The sequence below is a fragment of the Melopsittacus undulatus genome, chromosome 8 (assembly GCF_012275295.1).
Source record: "Melopsittacus undulatus isolate bMelUnd1 chromosome 8, bMelUnd1.mat.Z, whole genome shotgun sequence".
NCBI classification, from domain to species: Eukaryota; Metazoa; Chordata; class Aves; order Psittaciformes; family Psittaculidae; genus Melopsittacus; species Melopsittacus undulatus.
In genome coordinates, this window is record NC_047534.1 from 34,871,091 (window position 1) to 34,890,997 (window position 19,907).

General features: G+C 35.3%; 1 protein-coding gene across 1 annotated transcript in view; it reads right to left on the reverse strand.

Moving 5' to 3' along the window:
- HYCC2 (hyccin PI4KA lipid kinase complex subunit 2) overlaps positions 1 to 19,907 on the reverse strand; it is a 56,953-nt gene that overhangs the window by 30,869 nt on the left and 6,177 nt on the right. Inside the window, exons 3-5 of the mRNA XM_034065158.1 lie at positions 3,744 to 3,845; positions 1,469 to 1,547; positions 237 to 338 (exon numbers count right to left, since the gene is read on the reverse strand). Of these exons, the coding sequence (XP_033921049.1) occupies positions 237 to 338; positions 1,469 to 1,519 (153 nt within the window). The 5' untranslated portion in view covers positions 1,520 to 1,547; positions 3,744 to 3,845. The remainder of the gene's footprint in view (positions 1 to 236; positions 339 to 1,468; positions 1,548 to 3,743; positions 3,846 to 19,907) is intronic.

Below are 19,907 nucleotides of genomic sequence, written 5' to 3' on the forward strand. Positions count from 1 at the left end.
GCAGACAGCATAAACTGTATTTCTGGGAGCAGATGAAGTTCTGTCTTACCAGAAAGTCCTTAAAGTAACTGTCAAAAAACCAAAAAAGTAAAAAGAGGAGTGATACCTGTGTTAGACTACATTAGGAAGAATTGGAGAATCTTATTCTCCATCTCCATTTCTCAATTACTCTAATTTTAGTTTCACAGGTGAAGATATAAGAATGTGAACAAAAAATCTCTTTTAATGACTCATACCTCATTATTCGGGTCTTGAATGACCTTATAAAGAGCTGGTACCAGTGTTTTTTTTCGGTGCAATGTAGCTGCATAGCTGGAAATTTGTGTTTCAGGTAATGCCTAAAGAAAAAAAAAAAAAAAAAAAAACAAAAAACTGTTACCCAGATAAATCAACGCTTCCAAGCATTAAAGATCTCCACAATGGATTTAGTCTCATCCCAATATTCAGAAGAAGGTCCTTAAGTTCAGTAAATATTCAATCAGCACAACTTCTGCATATGAACAGAATTTGGGGGTACACACCAACTTTCAGAGTTAAATCCAAAAGCAGTTTCACATTTAACTTTCACAAAACCATTAGCATCAGCTTGATATACAGACTCTCCTTCTTGGTATTCTGTATTTAAAAGGCACTTTTCAAAGTCCTTATCAAATTAACCTGAATTATTTAAGAGGTGTGAATAATCTAGAATGTGCACGGACAGCCTCAAGTCCCACCAAGGAACCACATCTGTTGATTTTGCATACTTGGCAACTCGGCAAATTTCCAACAGCATGTAATGACTTACTATGTATCATCAGTAATGTGAAGAAATACTAATTCTTAATTTAAGTAAGAGATTAATTTCATATCAGTCATGAAAAACGGTTTTCTTGTTTATGCATTATCCTGTATTTCATTGAGTAATTCTCAATATGCAAGACATCTTAAAAATACTTCACATTCTTCATTAAAACATAATTAATTTTATGTAGACCATACAAAAGACAAAAAAAAAAAACAAAAAAAAACCTCAAAAAAAACAAAACAAAAACCCAGCAGCCAAATATTTTTTTTAATTCTTTTTTTAACTCCAAACATTTCTACTGGTTTTAGCTTGGGGTTTGGTTTTGGTTTTTTTTGGTTGGTTGGGGGATTTTTTAATAGAAAAGTTGCTCAATTAGAAATTTGGGCAAGATTATCCAGCCATTAGTTAAAGTCTATCAGCTTGATCTATACAGAAATATATGCTTTTAAAACAGCCACATAGTTACAGCAGCAGTCTGCTCTACAATAATAAACAATAAAAATAAATTTGTTTATTATGTACCAGCTGACTCATTTACATAGACCCTTCCATGCTTTAAGATTGTAAGTTGAAAGAGCAAGATATTTAAAGTGTTACTTAATGGATATTAAGAAAACAAAACAAAAAACAGTGTTCAGTGGCTTAAAGTCAGTGCTGTAATTATCATTCATCTCAGCTGACCTTGAATTCTGACAGCCATTCTTCCACTACACCTCGTTCTGATCCCAGCATTTTCTTATTACTTTTGCTTTTCTCTCACCTTTTGAACAGAAAAAAAGAAATTAAATAAAGAGTTCTAGCAGCAAAACTTAGTTTTGTAAAATCCTACCCCAATGAAAAGTTGTTAACGTATTTCCAACAGAATTATATAACATTAAACAGGAAAAGTTGCATTTTGGACAACTGGTTCCATTTTCTAACAATAATTAAACTTGTCAGAGTTTTAGTCAAAAGTACTGCACATTAATGGAGGAGGAGGAAAAAGAAGGACTGAGTGCTTCAGGCCAAAATGTACATTATTTAAGACAAACGCATCATCCCATTCTTGCTTCCTTGCCAAATACAGTACAAAGAAAAGACAAAGTAAAGAGCATCATGGAACAAATCATGTGAGACATTATAATGACAATTCTAGATACAGATTGCAGTAAAGAAGTTTCTTAAAACCAGTTATGAGAAATCCTAGTTATGAGAAATCCTAACAGAAGGATTTTACTCCTTAAACTTCATTTTTACAGAACTGGGAGGCTTCCCATTAAACAGCAAGATTTAACTCTTCTAAAAGCATGCTGGAATTCTCAGAAACTAAAAATAAAATACAGAAAACGTGCAAGGACAACTGCTGTTACTATTTTCTATTTCGTACACAAGTCATTCAAACATCTTTCAATTTCACACAGATTTAATTCTCAAGGCAACAGCAAGAATTTTACAATACAAGGCATCACTGGACACTTTTGCTTGATGTTTAAGTAAGTCTAAACAACAACGGTCATTTTATCTTTCTGCTTGTTTTGAGAAAAGGTTGACAATGCATGGAAGTCAGCAAGGTCCCAGAAATTTTCATCTTAGGAAGTGAAATGAAGCTATAGCCTAAACCTAGAGACAGAATACAATATATACTCATATATTATATATATATATATATATATATACATACACACATATATATATATAATATAATAGTGACCTGAAAAGGAATAATTTGAGGATACAGTAAAATATAAGATCAGTTTGAAGCCATATTAAACATATGAAGTGGCGATTCTGACTTAAGGTTTCATCAAAAGTTTATTTTTGACAGGACCTGAAGGTTAACAGCTGCCTGAACAGAAACAATAAAGAGAAAATCCCTGAAGGGACATCACATTTTAAAGACATGCTATGGTATACTGCTGTTGGTGATATTGCCATATAACAATAACATGCCACAAAGCTGTCACACAGTCATGTATCTTTGCTATATTTTTCCTAAAAATTAAAAATGCCCATCAGCTTCAAAGGCTGCTTCTTTTAATAAACAGTTTTTCCTTTAATACAAATTTTTCTGACATTCCTAACGTGAGATAGGGAAAAGAAACATTTCTACAGCCATATAACAAGATGAAGACTGCTATAATTATCTTTAATTCTATAAACATTTGTTTAGCAACTTCATACAAGTAATGTAGAGAACATATTAAGTGCTCCTATTTGCAGAATTTATTGCAAAATTTATAGGAAAAAGGCAGGTAAACATTAAGTGAATTATTTATTTTCTACAGTTTTCTTTCAAATTGTATTCTGAAAATTTAGGCTCAAGCAAAAATTACTGGTTTGATCTAAAAGTTACATCATGGAAGTCCTATGATAAATGGCCTTTAAATAGCCAGACTACATGACTGGAATCACTTGTTCTGGTCTCAGAACATACATACTTTGATTTTTTAAAAAGATTTGTATTTAAAAATAGATAGGTATTCAGTAAATGGAAAATGAAGTAAGATATAAAATAATCATTAGAAAGCTGCAAGTTCAATGTTAACAACCTTGTATGAACAGGGTTACATGCAGCATCTCACATGGCCCTTGACAGCAAGTCATTCAGAGAACACAAACCCCTGGGGGTAAGGAACTGCCTCAGATTACTAAAGCATGCTTAAACATCCCAAAAGATACCAAATTCAGAAATAACATTAATTTGAATTCAAGTGACACTTGGGAGACTTACTGCAGCAGAAGTGCTGAGAAATCATACTATAAAGTAACACCATACAACTAAATAGATTTCTGCAAACAAATGTTTCCCAAGACATCCTTTTCAATAGATAGGGAAACAGATACGAGTCATCAGAATGAGGCATGGATTTAATTTAAACCACACAGGACCTGGTACAGAAGAAGCTGAGATTTAGTTCATTTTGCCTGAGGAAAAAAAAAAAAAAACAACTACAGAAAGTGCAACATTCAATTTTACCTCTTTAAAGAAGTCAGTTTTCTAAAGGAGGAAGAGGAGGAGGAATGCAGCAGTTTTTCAACCTGGGATGCATTTGTCAAGTCTTCAAGTACTGCCTGTTTTCTGAAAGGTAAAAAGAAACTCTGATGATCACAAATAAGGAAAAATATAGTAAAGCAACATCTTAAAAATTCAAGTTCATCAAACCCATTAAAGCATATGCAGGTCCATCTGTAACAAAGAAAGTAAAAAAAAAACAAGTAAAGAAAAAAAAAGAAAAAAAACAAACAAAACCCCCCACAAAACAAAAAATCAGCCAACCAAAGCACCAACAAAAAACCCCACACAAACCACAACAAACCCACACAAAAAAAAAAAAGACAATAAAACCACTCATTATTTCAGCAGGAAGGAGGAATTGCCTTCATCTAAAAAGACAACTGTCACCTATGCGGAAAACCCATTTGTGGTGCACAGTACTACAAAGCACACAAGAAAAATGAAGCACTAGGTCTTACGAAAAACAGTGCAAGAAAGGTGACAGAAAAGAGCAATACCTTTATAAAATGTGAGTTGAACCAATACCCTGACTTTGGAGAACAAATACCTCTTAACTGGAATATATTAAAGGCTATTCCTTACTATAATTTTCTTTATACCTATTCCTTACAAAACCAAAATTACAATGTCATTGCAAAAATCATGTATTACACTAAAGAGTTCACCTTTCACTGAACAATTCCCTCATGCTGAGCATGAGGTAAACAACACACAAATGATCCCACTCTAGGTAAATTAGAGGATTTCAGTATATGGAGACCTGTAATAGGAAACTGAAGTACATGCACAATTGGTGTATTCCATTCCATACAGCTTATTCAATTAATTATTTTTTTTAATTACTAAAAGTTTTCCCCTGTTAACTAGGGGTAGATTAACAGGAAGTACCATGCTTTTCAGGCTACACTGGTTTGTGTCTACCATCCTGTGATAAAAGCAGCCACAATGTCCTCTATGAATTTTCAAAAATCAGCTGTTGTTTCTGGATTTTGTGTTTGGTTTCGGGTTTAATGCAATTCCTTGCAGAAATCTTAAATAACAGTTGTGAATTAATTAAATTCAAACTGTCATCTTCTTTCCCTGGAAGTATTTGAGAGGTTTGAAAAAAAACAAGTAAATTTCTACCCAACAGGCACACTATAGCTGATTACCTACAGATTTTTAAACATGCAGAGGAGACCTGAAAGACAAATATATATGTATCTATTTAACTTATCAGTTTTTCCTGTAATTATCAGGCACGCATCTGCAAGACAGATTATCAGGTCCGTAAGACTTGATTCAGGACTTCCACAAACTTCCCAAGTTTTACAACAGGCTAGAAAAAACTTTTACATGCAGACATGATGCCTGTATACACCATTCTCTATAAATGTCATGGGGTCCCATCTAGCTCTAAGTTATCACATTTGCTAACCAGAGGTTCAGTTGTACTTAACCTGCTATCCCAAGTGTCAAAACCAAAGATACAGATCCTGGAAGTTCACCAGACAGGCCTTTCCAGAGCTGCATTAAGTCAGACATCATTTTTTCCTGGATAGGAACTTGAGTTACTTTAGCCCCAAAACAAGAATCAGAGTTATATACGAGCAAATCAGACATGCGAATTTCTACTTCTGTATAAAAGGACTAAGCATAAGTAGACATGCACGGACCCAGTTGGAGAATCAGGCTGTAGCAATTCAAAATTTTTCATTAACTTGTCAGTTTGCTTACAAACCAAATCCACTGGTTTTCTAGAACTAAATTTAAGAAGATAATTTAAAAAACATATTTTATATTGCATCACAAATGGGATGTGGGTCAAGCTGTTTTATACATGGAGAAGAGTAAATTACTGTCCTTAAATCAGAGGCAAACATCAGACGTAACTCACAGCCAAAAATTCCCCAGTGCTTACTTCAGCTTGGAAGATCCTATACAAACCTGGAAACAAGTAGCTGCTCTCCTTCAGCACTATATCAACTTGAGAGATTACATCAAGTATGTATGAAGTTGACTATTTCCTTGGAGAAACCTTCCATGGGGGAATTAAGATTACGCTTAAAAACCAACCAAAAATCAAAGACAAAAAAAATCCCATGTCAAAACACAAATCCCCCTTCTCTTTATGCTCCATGAACAACGGTATATATGAAACTATAGCACAGATCCAACAAAAGCAAATACCAAATACTATTGCATATTTTAAGCAGCAGCAAGTATTCTTTGTCCTATAGCAGTACAATTCAGACTGCAAGGAAAACACTAAGCAGCTAACTTGCAGAAATAAGTAAACACACAAGGCTATCAAGAAACATATGCATCAGGCCAGTAAAAATGCAGTAGTTTGGAGTAACGGAAGAATACAAGTAAAATCAATTAATTGAATTAGCAATTCTCCTGAGTCAGGATTAAACCTGGTGTATCTAAAGAAATTATAAAATCAAAGAGGGGCTAGAATGATTCAAATGCTTTGCTGCAAACTCTGTAGAGATCCCAATGTTCCTAATATGTTATCAAAAAAGTCAAGTATCATAATAGCACAACATCTAGTCTACCTAAGAAATTAACTGCTCCTACAGCTGTCAAACAATTCAACTCACATCGAGTTAAAAACTGAACCTGTGCTGCAATTTGGGTGCAGTCTGATACCATAGTTAAGTCCATCTAGTGGCTAGCTATCATGAAAAAGGAAAAGTTGACCTTCCCCAGTAATGCATATAATTCTCTCTCAATGGTTGTGCCATGCATTGACTTTCAAGCAAGCCCTGTTTGGGAACTTCTTCCAGTGTGAGCTTCAGAACCAAAGCTATACCTGCTGCCTAGGAAATCAGCACCTTGAGAACAACTGCTGAAGCACAGAGCTTATTCTACACCTTTTAAGAACAATGCCAGAAACAAAAACCCAACGCACAGTGTCTTCTTACATGCGATACAGTAAGATTTGAACAGTTCTACTTTGGAAAAGCGGAAGAATTTTTAATGTTATATGTGATAATCTCCAAAGTATGGGAAGGATTAGAATACAGGCCAACTTCTACAGAAATCTGGTATTTGTTCATCCCTGAAGGACACTGTATAGTGCTTTTTGTGTATTTGTTAAGAGAATGGAGAAAAGAGCTTTACACACTAGACATCTATTGTAGAAGTGTAACGGGCCACCCCTACTGTACCATCTATCCATTTTGAGTCAATGGCTCACTTCCGTGTGCAGCTTTGTGTGGCTGTTCCTATAAGTACAGCCAGTTGTTCTGACCCTTACAGAATGCTTTTGATGAGGAGTACATTAAAGACCAATAATATGAACTATATTCCAGGAGAAAAAACACCTTATCTATGTGTCAGTCTTGGACCACATTTATAGAAAAAAAAATATATATATAAATACAACCTATTCATTTCTCCAATGCTGCATTTGCAGCCTTCTTAGAAGACTTTTTCAGATGTTAAAGCTTGCTTTACTCATGTGGCTTCAAAAAGGATACAGGCAGATAGTTCTGCTGTATCAATACAAATATAGTCCACACCTATTCCAGTTAGGATTACTCTACCAATTCTGTTACAGGATAAAACATCTCTCCCTTTCATATCATCTGCCTGGATATTAAAAACATTTTTAAGGACTTGCACAAACACCCAAGATAGTCAGGTCATAGATTTACAGCACACTAACTGCACTGATCCCCCACATGAACATTTAACAAAGGCACAGTGAGCATCTTAGCACAGTGCCCAGTGGCTGTGCACACCCTCCAAGTGCTGCCCCATTCTGCCCCAGCAGACTGTACTCTAGGATTTTCAAATGAGCATCTGTAAAGCACACCTTGTGCTTACATTCACCCCCTGGTTTGCTGTGCCTTGAGGCGGGGGAGGTTGGGGACCTCAAAAAAATCAAACACCATGTGTCTCTAAACTGATTAGCTGCATTAAATCCTGTGCATATTTATTCAAAGTAGAAGCCACCTGAACTAAGAGTATTAGATTTAATTTCCATAGTGTTCCTGTCTCTCCCAGAGCAAACAAAACACAGGGAATATAGGATTTCTCATGTTGATTTTTAAAAGATTAGATTTTTTCCTACTATGGCTCAAAAATTCTTATAATATGTAGGACCCATAATACCTAAGCAGAAATTTAGTTATCAGAAACAGTAATAATTAAATATACTAAAACATATTTTAGCTATGGACTGATAAAGATCCCTTAAACACCGAATGAGCAAACGAGTTCAAATTCATGCTAAAACATTTTTTAGGTGGAAACAGTGTCACTCAATGTTAAAATCAAATATTAAATTCAATTACTGAAAAGCTTCCCCAAGAAAAGCACTGAAAACTGTAATTTAAAAGTTTTTTCCTAAAGTTACTTATTTGGTATGAAGTGGCAGAATGTAAGACATAAGGCTGTTAAATCACTGGACCTGGAATCTTCACGCTTAAAATTTAAGCTACAATACTGTTCTCAAAGGAAGTCAGCCTTGCATTACGCATCTGCCAATTACAGCCTAAATCTAAACAGAATCTTGCCAAGCAAAACACTCTCCTAAGCTCAAGCTAGGCACACAAATCATAGAATCAATCAGTAAGGTTGGAAAAGACAAGCATTGAGTCAGATCATTAACGTAACACTGCTAAGTCCACCACAAGCACAAGTCCCTAAGTGCCACATCTACAGGTCTCTTAAATACCTTCAGGGATGATGACTGAACCACTTCCCTGAGCAGCCTGTTCCAAAGCTTTGACAACCCTTTTGGTGAAGAAATGTTTCGTAATACCCAATCTAAACCTCCCCTGGAGCAACTGCAGGCCATTTCCTCTTGTCCTATCACTTGTTAGGTGGGAGAAGAGACCAATATCCACCTTACTATAACCTCCTTTAAAGCAGCTGTAGGCAGTGATAAGATCTCCTTCCTCTGAGCCTTCTTTTCTCCAAACTAAATAAAACCAGTTCCCTCAGCCACTCCTCAAGACTTGTGCTCTAGGCCCTTCATCATCTTTGTTGCCCTTCTCTGGGCACACTTGAGCATCTCAATGTCTCTTGTAGAGACAGGCCAACCTGAATGGAGTATTTAAGATGCAGCCTCATCACTACTGAGTATAGGGGGAGACAATCTCAGTCCTGCTGGCCACACTATTGCTGATACAGGCCAGGATGCTGCTGGCTTTGGCTTGCATGGGCACAAGCTGGCTCATGTTCAATGGCCATCCATCAGCCCATCCCCGGGTCCTTTACTTAAGAGCAGCTTTCCAACTACTCTTCCCCAAGCCTGTAGCATTGCATGTGATGGGACTGTTATGCATCCTTACTCTGAACTAAGTTTACATTCAATCCTTTGATCCAGAATGTTTGTATTTCAGTGAGAAAATAACCTTTGTTTAATGTAATTAATGCTCTGGGAAAGACAACATGATAAGGTGGTCAGAACTACATAGAAACATTCTTCCCCTCCACCCACACACTTTAATAAGACAAATGAACTCTGGACAAAGGAAACCAGGTAACATGTTTACAAACACAGATGAACAAACAAACAAGAGCAAATACCCCCAATTTTAATTTCTGCTGATGAGCTATTCCCTAGTGCAGAGGTTTAAAAGATGGAATGGAAAAAGATTGGGTAACACATTCAACAACTTCATGAAAACAACTGCTCAGGAACATGTCAGCATCCAGAAAAGAAATTAAGAAGTTTGACCACAAAGAAGTACAAAGTAAATCTATAAACATTTTAGTAGAGCATACAAAACTGATAACATGTTCTTACTTGAAATACTGGCCTACATTTGATTCAAGCAACCTAAAACCAAAAGTATGTATAAGGTAGAGAAGTGGTTAAAAGGCAGTTAAAGACAAAAATAATGAAAAATAACTTCTAAACTGGATATGGGAATAATTTTAAAAATTCAAAGAAAAAAAACCCACAAACAAAACTCCATGTCTTAGAAGGACATGTTAACTAAGTGGTAGAGAAGGTAGAATGGATTTTTTTTTGTAACATAGTAATACAAAATGAAACATTTAACTGTAGCAAGGTAGAAACTTTAAGACTGCCAACAGTATACTGTTTCTCATACTGAGAGTAGAACTCATTATCATAAAACATCATGAGGGAAAAAAGACTGTATTCTAGAAAAACATAGTTCTAGATAAAACATGTTTTACATAATTACTTCTTCTGCAGAACAAGAAAACTGACAGAAAACTTACTGGTGTAAACTAGCACTTAATTGACATGCTTTAAAAAAACTTTCTCCTAGGAGCATATCCCTCCTTAATTGCTCAGTATACAGGCAGATACAGCTTCATCTGGCTACTGTCAAGTTACATACTAGACTATATATTAAACAGCCAAGGTATGGTCTGATTTCCACAGCGGAGAAGTGGCTGACTCCTACGCTAATCTGATCCCAAAGGATAATAAGATCAGCCTTAGGAATATTTGATTTTTGTAGATTACCTCTTGTACTTACTTAAAAAGTACAATGTATTATATTATATATTTCTTAAAATAAACATATCCCTTCTATCCATTTATATAAACATACTACTCTATCACAATCAGACTTAATAAACAACTATATATGCTGACATTTTGGTAAGGACATTAGAATATAGATGAATTAAAAAAAAAATAAAATAAAATCCAAACTACAACTGCAACTTGGTGTTAGAAACACATACAAGTATTCTGCCAGAACAGTCGTGGCCATACAGCTCCACAGCATAGAGAAACAAACTTCTAAAAGGTGCAAAGATGACAAAAGAAGAAACAAAACATCTGAACAGTTATTAATTTCAATCATCAGCTCAAGCACTCTCTTTAATAAAAAGAGAGCCCTCTTCTAACTCCAGTTCTTAGGTAATTTATTTGCAAGCTTAAGCAGACAGACAGACACGCATTCCAACTTTAAAATATAAATGCTGACATATTCTATATGTGGGATTTAGTTGCCAGCCTCATTAGAAAAGCCTTAGTCATGCAAAACAATTTGGATAAGACATTTCTTCCCAGCCAACTATGACTTACTAGTAATAATCAGCCTAAAAAACTTTCTTTTTAGGTATCAGCAACAAAGTCATGTGAAAACGATGGCAGAAAGCCTTACCACACTGAAGTCAAAGATGATTGACAATATTTCTGTAAACTTTCACAGTACCATACTTGCACAGTGAGCTCCATTTCTGACCAAAAAGGTTACACCTGTATCAGCTGGGGGAAAAAAAGGTGTAAAAAGACAACCATCTATTCCAAAAAGCCTCCTGTAAGTAATTTCTAACCCTAAGTTACCTTCTGTGCCTTTTCAAGCACCAGAAAGCTCAGCTGTCAAACCTTCTATCTTTCTATAATTACTACAGTGAAACTGTGCTTTGCACATACAAAATTGCTGAAGACAAACAGGGCAATGTGACTGAAGAAACAACACTGAAAATAAACACTTTTATAAAGAATTTTAAGAATAATTTTAAAGCTGATGTTTTCATTGTATTGTACAGAGCAATTGTAGAAAGCTATGGAAGTCAGGTGACTCGAGAAAAATTTAAGTCCTGTTTGCATCACAGTCTAAGAACTTGAATAAAACCAATTGTACACTTGTAGCTAAGTCCCCTCTTAGGAATTCATGCAATAAATGAAGCAGAAAAGGGAAGAATTAAGATAATCAAGAATGTGGAAGGAGACATCTATCTTCTGTGTATGAAGAAAGCACTCCTCTACTTTACTTACAGGATACTTATCCTGTAGCCCTAAATACAGCAAGACACTTGTCAATTATCCTATTATAGAGATTCAACACACTTAAAATATATATATACACACATACAGACACATAGGTTAGCCTTAGAAATGCTACCTTATTCTCTCAGCACCAGTTTCCTTAGAAACAACTTCATGTAGTCATCCTACACTAAATCTAAAACATTCTCTTGTCAGGATCCTGTGTGATAACCCATCCTACGCTAAACAATACAGCCTTATCCTCCCTTTGCATCTGTTCATATGCAATAATTCTTCCTATGCTAGTTTGCCTGCAGCTCATGAATTTCTTTACTTACAAAAACATTTCCATGCAAATTACTTTCCGTGTAACCCTACCACTCCCAAACACCTTCTTGGTTCACAGTTTTGGTTCATGAAGTAAATTAAATCTAGAAACACTTAACTAAATATAGAAAATGTATAGTAAAAACGGAAGGGGGAGGGGGGTAGAAAAATCTAACAGCAAACTAACACTTCCAAAACCACAGTTAAAGGACACACAGTGCTAAGTACTAAAAATGAACAGTCACGACCTAGGAGAAATCTTGAAACAGAATTTCTGTGGGAACAAAACAAAACTCAACACAAAACAAAATAAATCAACAGAAAAACCCACACCACCAAAGCCCCCTCAACATGCACTGTAAAACAGGACTGCAAACACGCTGAGAAAGATCACTGTCTTGCCTTCAAAGGGAAGAAATGCTTGCAGAAATTATTCTAGGAATACAAACTCTAGATTCTAAGCAGCTTCCCATATCTGAGCTGTAAAACCATTACTTGATAGAAATAAATGTCTTATGTTATGAAAATAGACATGAAAAGTGAAGTCCTCTATCAATTCCAGACTAATAAAATACCAATACATATTTCTCACTGCAGTATATGCTATCAACTGTAATTCACACAAACTGGCATTTAGGCTACATATTCATTAATTTATTTACATAACCTCATTTATTCTACCCTAAATATTCCCAGAGATCTAACCTACAGGATTCTCTGCTGAAAGCAACAGAATCCCTCATTCTAATTTTCCCAACTTCCACATGGTAAAGCTTTCAGCTCTAGAAGTAAATGAAGCTGAGGTGACTGTTTTCCCCCCACCTGTACACTTAAACATCCACAAACTCTTAAATGAGTGGAATCTTCAAATTTATCTGATTTTACTTCAGTTATAAATAAAATTGTCATATCACTGATTTTTTAAAATGATACAGTAAGAATAGAAAGTTCCAACATAAACTTCCACCAGAGTTAAAGATCCATGAGCGTATTTCTTCTATCGCACAATGCTATAAACTTAATACATGTGACTTGGATTAATCATTCACACGTAAGACGTATGGTTTTCAAGGATAAGATAAATTCTATCTCCAATTGTTATTTCACAGGAAACAACTTTTCTTCTTCCATTTCACACATCAGCATTATATCAGTGTCAATCATTTTCAATCTCACACTTGTTTTCTGAAAGTTAGAAAATGGTTAAAACTGCAAAGAACAATCTCACAAAATGAAAACCACTTTTATTTTGCATTGAGATTAGACAGACGATGTAAGTCAGTACTTCCACACATAAGAAATGAAGCATGTTCCTGACCATTTTACATCTGCACAAAACATCCATGAAGTGCTAACTTCACATCAGCTATCCACAGTTGACCCAACTGATTAAGGTGACTGTGGTTTAAAAATTGATGCTCATGACCAAACCTTCTAATTTCACTAGGATTCCTCCAGATGACGAAATTACATGGCCCTTGTTGGACTCTCTCCTTTCCACAGCAAACAGGCAAAGAAACTGCCTCTAAAGAAAGGGCAAACCTTTTTAATCACCTTATTAGAAGCCCGCACAATATGCCGAAACTCAGCTTACAATAATTGGCATTCTCTGGCCTATCACATGGAAGTATGATACCTTTTTGTGAAATAACTGTGTAAGAATTAAAACAGCAGTAAATGTAAACTAGTGCAACAACTATACTAGTCTTCCTTTTTGTCTTGGTATGAGTTTAATAATTAATTTTCACTGTTGAATAGTTAAACACAATGCATATTGTTTACACAGTCATTGTTCTTACCAGTTGTAAGGAAGGACTAATTAATATTTTAGTGTGAAACAAATTTTTTATATATATTTTAAATAGTGAAGAGCACTAAATTAGTACCAAATTGGATGAGGGGAGTGTTTGTGTTTTGTGGTGTTTTTTTGATCTGAAACTTAAAGACTTATTTCTAGTACAAAACTTTGCTTACAATCTCTGTAGGAACATAATGTAAACCCATCACAAAAAACTTAAATGAACCAGACATTTTATGCACCCTGTTAGGTAACACTTGCCACAACACTTTTCATTTATCTAAGATACAGATCAGTATTAAAAAATTAAAGTATTAAAAAAAAAATCCACATGCAAACATACAAAACACCAAAAACCCCAAAACAAAACATCACAACCCACAGAAAAAAAAAGCAGCCTTCCACAGGTATAGCCTTGATGACCTCTAGTGAAACGCACAGCCCTATTTCTCCCTACCTAACACTGGGGAAACCAGACCAAGAGCAAGATATTAAATGCATACTACTATTTTCATGCATATTTTCTACTCATAGAGCCTGAACAGAATTTACATTTTTTGTCTAATACTGCCCTAATGTACATTCAGAAAGCAGAAGTGTTTCAAGAGTACGAAATATTGCAGATTTAACAGGCACTGAAAATCATGGGTACCACTCCTCAAGTTTGTTTGGTGTGGAGGAAGGAATGGAATTTATTTATACACGGTCAATTTTAAAATGGCTTGGGTTTTCCGAAGTATTTTCCTGCACTCAAACAAACAATAGCAGAAATTCTTACTGAGGACTCAATGTTCTAAACTTCAGCCATTTTTACATAACCTCCCCCATACTCAGAGAACTCTGGGGATTTGTTTATAATACTAAATAGTTTTCCTGCTAAAAAACAAATTTCAAAAGCAGTTGGCAGGACAGTGTTTTTCCTTCTCTCAAGTCTCCTAATTAAATTTACCTTTGGAAAAAAAGTCTAGAAATGGCCTTATATGCAACCATATCAAGAAGCTATACGGCTTTTTGCAACAGTAATCTTCCTCAGCAGATTTTATATATTACATCTAATTGAAACAGAAATAGATCCATGTGAAATATACTAAATGAACAGTTTCTTTATTCTTTTACAGGTAAGTGTCACTGCCCAACTATGTAACATGTATAATCTTGTACTTTATTAATTATATTGGTAATACAGCAAAATCAGTTCATTCTCTTTAAATACATCAAAAAACTTTAATCAAAGCCCAAGTTTAATTAAACAGCCTGTTAAGTGTCACTTTTCTGCTTCCCTATGCAATTGTGCTGATATTTTGTGCATTTATCAAAGTTCAAGCACCAGGCACCTGAAATTCTTAGATTACACAATTTTGTGGTAAGAAATATACTCATGTAACATCCTTCATGCAGCATGCTTCAAAAAACACGTGCAGCCTTTCAAGGGCAACTTAGAAGGTTTAGAACTAACAAAGTTACTGGAATGCAGACACCGTATCTGCAGAGAGAGCATTAACTAACTTCTCAAAAACTCGGGCTGATCAGGTATAAATCCAAAACAAAAAACAAACAAGCAAACAAAAAAGAACCCACCCAACCCAAGACCACAGCAACAAAACCCCACCAACCTAAAACCAGCCTATACAGTCCACATGAGACTACTTCAGTATGTGAGAAAACGGTTCTGAACAAAATACGAATCCAGACCTAACACCCTGGTACTGGCAATTATGTACATGTTTGCGAATTAAGATGATTATGTAATAATTATCCCTTATCAGCGAGCAGCAGGAGTTTCACGCTTGGGAAGAAATGCTCACGCTTTTGCCTCATCTGCCAGCTACCCAGTCGGCACATAGAAAAGACGTGTAATAATATTTTAGAACTGATTAGGAAACAAAATTGCTGTTACATTTAAATACTTAAAACCAAGAAATAAGATTGTAACTTCAAACATTCTCCTGCAAAAAAAAAGGAAATGCTAATAAAAACCTTTTTTTCATAGGTGAGGTGCCTATGAATAAACATGCAGAATTTATTTACAGCAACATTATGCATTTCAGAAAGGTAAAGTCTACATTCACAGAGACACAGAGATAATCATCACAATCCATTCAAAGCATTACTAAATGTTTTGCATTTAGTATAAATCCAGCACACATTACTAAGGCAGAATGCCCAAATAGTGCATAGAAATAGCTATAACTACCAATGGAATTTTGCATAAAGCCAGTACATGTAGAAAAAAAAAATTATTTTGTCTGTCAAAAGCTACTCATTGGAATATGAGTTTGAAATACTTCAAAATTTGGTACAGCTTAAAACTTATTAAATAGTGATTAAGGTTTCCTAATTAGCATGTTAATGGCCATCTAAGATCTGTTTCCTCCTCTCTCTCTCAAACACCAAAACTTTACTAACAAAGTAACTTATCAAATACAGTCTCTAGTATGTTACAATCCATGGGAGTATTATTAGTAGAGAAGAGCAGTTGACCACTACCACACCCTCACACACGTTCACCAGCCAAATGTGGTAAAACCCTTAAAAAACATTCCAGAAAAATGACAAGCAGACACGCTGAAGAAACTCTTTCCTAACAGCTAGGAAAACCCAAACAAAACCAGCCCTATTGAACAACACATTATCTTAAAGCTTTCTGCATTTATTAGATGAAATTTACATCTACAGGCACCCTCCTCTTGACCTAAATTCCCTGGAACTTCCTTCTACCCTTCTTACATAAGTTCAGTATCATGTCTTTAGCACAGACCAGTATCTGCATGTCTGAGAAAATGAGGCACAGAGGAAATAAATAAACCCAACCTTTCAATACTTGATTATATGCTGCCAAATAAAGTAAAGGGGGACACACACACAAAACACCCTGTGACAATCAGCAAAATTGTTGATTACACAATTTCAGAAGCATCAATGCCAATTAGTATACCAGCCACTGACCCCTAACTCAGTCTGAAATCCACCCACAGACTTTAACCCAATTACAACTTTGTGCACAACAAATGTGAAATCCCACTGTTGCACATTTACTTTTCTGCCTTAGCAACATGAACTTCAATCAATTTAAATACTGAAGTACTTAAGGGGAGAAAGTAAAATTACAAAGATATTGTATAAGCATTATTATGGACTCTACTAGAGCACCTCCAACAATTTTCATAAAAAATCCAGAGTTTAAGTTTGAGCAAACTTGGCAATTTAAAAATTAGACAGAAGATGCTAACACTTTAATTTTAATTAAAAGAATAAAATAGAGCAGTAGTTTTAGCTTTGCTGTATTAAGTGCAAAAATTAACTACTAAAAGCAATAGTAGAGATGTAGCTAACTGAAAGTATTTAACCTATAGAAAGGAAAAAAAGCAAAGCATGCATTATTTCTAAGAGTTCAGTGCGGTAATTCCTGGAGAACAAGGTATGTGTATAACACAACTGCCATCTTAATGATTTAAATATCCAGATGCATCAAAAATGTTTTTCTATGGCTGAAGTGACTGTAACAATCCAACAGTTTCTTTTCAGTATATACAAAGAATGCTTTTCACCACTGATGCAGAAAAGGTACACATTCTGCAATGGCAGCAGTTATTCTCACTACAAGTCATAACACAATTAACACCTGCACATGTGAAAGGGCATCTCAGTTACTTTCTGCAACCGGCCCTTTGGAGACTCAAGGCCATAAGGCCATGCCTAAACTCTTCACATTCCAGCAAGCAGCTGGGCAAACAGGTCAAATGTTTTTAAAATTTTTATTCATTGCTTCAAAGTTCAAACTTTCATCATAGAGAGAGAAAATCTTGTTCTCTCCTTCTCCCCGCAGACAAACAAAAAGCAACCTAGGAAGTTCTCTTACTCCACAGATAAGCAGACTTCTCAAACTCACCTGGTATTTACATTAGCCTGGGTGAAGGCAAAGTTGAAGAGTCACAGCACATGAAACAAGCCTTAGCATATGCACAGCCTCAAGCAAACTGAAAAGGTAGCAGCCTGCTAGTAGCCATCCTGTTCACTGGAGAATCAGGAAATGCATGTGACAGTGATGATTTAAATGAAGGGTTGCTGTCAAACCATGTCTATGAAAATAACACAGAAATACAGCTTATGAATGCTTAGCTTAAATTAGTTCTGTATCTTAGGTATTTCTTTTCTACATTCAGTCTCCAGCCTAGAATTCCCATCCCTGCTTGTATTTCCATACTTAACACTTCACTGTTTAAGCGATTTCGCTACTTTGACATGGTAAGATTTGCATTGCAATCTGCTGCAGTTCATTAACATAAATTAAGCTATTAGAATGGCTCACGTTAAGTCTGACCAAACCAGCACCTCTTTCTGACAATCTTCCTAAGAAATTATCACAAATATGGTTTAATAACTTCTAGAAGCTTGTAACTTCTAGAAACATAGGGTTATTACTATTTGAAACTCTTGCATAGATGCAACATTGAAGAGAGACCATGAGGTATTGTGGTTCATCAGTTACATAATTATCAAATAGAACGGGCACACACTTACTTGAGAAGCAGCTCTGGAAGCTCAGCAATTTTGGCTAAAGCTTGTTCTATGCTAAGAACAAGAAACAAGCAGCTTAGGGAAAAAAAATAATACATGCACATAAGGAACTAGTAATTTTTCCATTCCACATCTAAACCCCCCTTGCTCTCTTCTGTGTCCATATTTAGCTCACGTCTCTATGCTCTTGAGCTCAACTGAACATCTTTAAAAAAAGCAATGGAAAGTTCTCTACTGTTACACACAGAGAAATATGAGCTTTTGCTAGGATAAATCCCTTGTCAGCGTGCCTTACATATCTATGTAAAAGGGCACCTTACTGCTATTTAACGAACTCCTCAATCACTACTTATGTAAGTTCATTACAGTAAATGGACTTCAACCAATCATATTCATGCTCTAATTAAAATATTAAGAGTCTAAAAATATATTACCACCCCCTCTTACTCTTATACTACCACTGTTGTATAAAGATTATCAAGACTAGGTTCCAACTATAAACACATGCATTAGCTATATCTGCTAAGCTCAGTTTTACATCTTTTAGCAAAGCAACATGGTTCACAGCACAAGCCTTGAAAAAAAAAAAAAAATCAAACTTTAACCTTAATTCTGAAGAAATAAATACAATTTGACTTCAACTGTGCCAGAAGCATGAAGAATTTTCATTTGTAAAATTTGGAGAGTGGGTATCCACACCTATTAAATTATCTGACATCTTACATAAAGTTACGCACAGATAATGAAGACCAGTACAACAACGATTATATGCAGGGGCTTTCTTGTAAATTACTATTTTTAACTGCATGTGTGCTTTCAACAGTAAAGCATGAGCAACAACAGTCATGCAGAAGGAACACATTATTTAAAAAAATGTATGTTCCTAACCTGGAGTAATAAAGTAGTATTAAAACTCAAAAGTTGAGCATTTAGATTTTTCTTCTTTGCCCTACTCTGATGGATGCTTGCTAAATTTGTCACTCCATACCCTTCATAACTAACTTTACGTAAAAGCCTCCTATTTTCTGAAACATGTCTCAGCTAAAAGGTAATTGACCCTCCCATGTTCAGCCATCATGATTTTGCTACCACATTGTCTAAAGCAGATGGTGAAACTACCAGTGTAGCTTACAGGTGGGGTGCAGTGGTCGTAAGGTATCAGATTTTTACAAAGTTCATTTTTTAAAAGTATTTGAAAAACAAATAAGAATTTCTAGCTAATTTCTTGCCACATGCAGGAAGTATTCTTGTGCTTAGGGTATTCAGGAAAGTTGCTGAAATAACTATAATGAGCTTCAGATTTTTTTTTTTTTCTAAATCAAGTTTTCTACCTTGTGGCCCTATTCCAAATCAGAACACAGGCATGAAGAGGGGCTGCTTTCCAGCCTCTCTTAAAGCTCAAGATATTAATAAAACTAAAGGAAACAGAAAGGAAGAAGAGGAGATGGAAAGAAGAAACAGACACCAGAACTCTCAGAAATAGGGTGAAAAAAAATCAGAAATAACCATATTATCATATAATATTATATGAATAAGAAGGAAATAAATGAAGCCAAGAGGGAGGAAAAAAAAACCAAACCAAACCACAAAGAATACTCAAGCAGATTTTACACATATTTCACTTCATTATCTCCCAACCCAATATCTTCTCAGCTGAATGGCCACGAAAAATAAGATCATTCTTTTAAACTGTCTCACTGTATTTCCAGATAGATGTAGAGGCAGAATAATTACCTCAGCCCAAATACTGGTCAAAGGCATAGCAAAAGAGGGGAGGAATACCCTA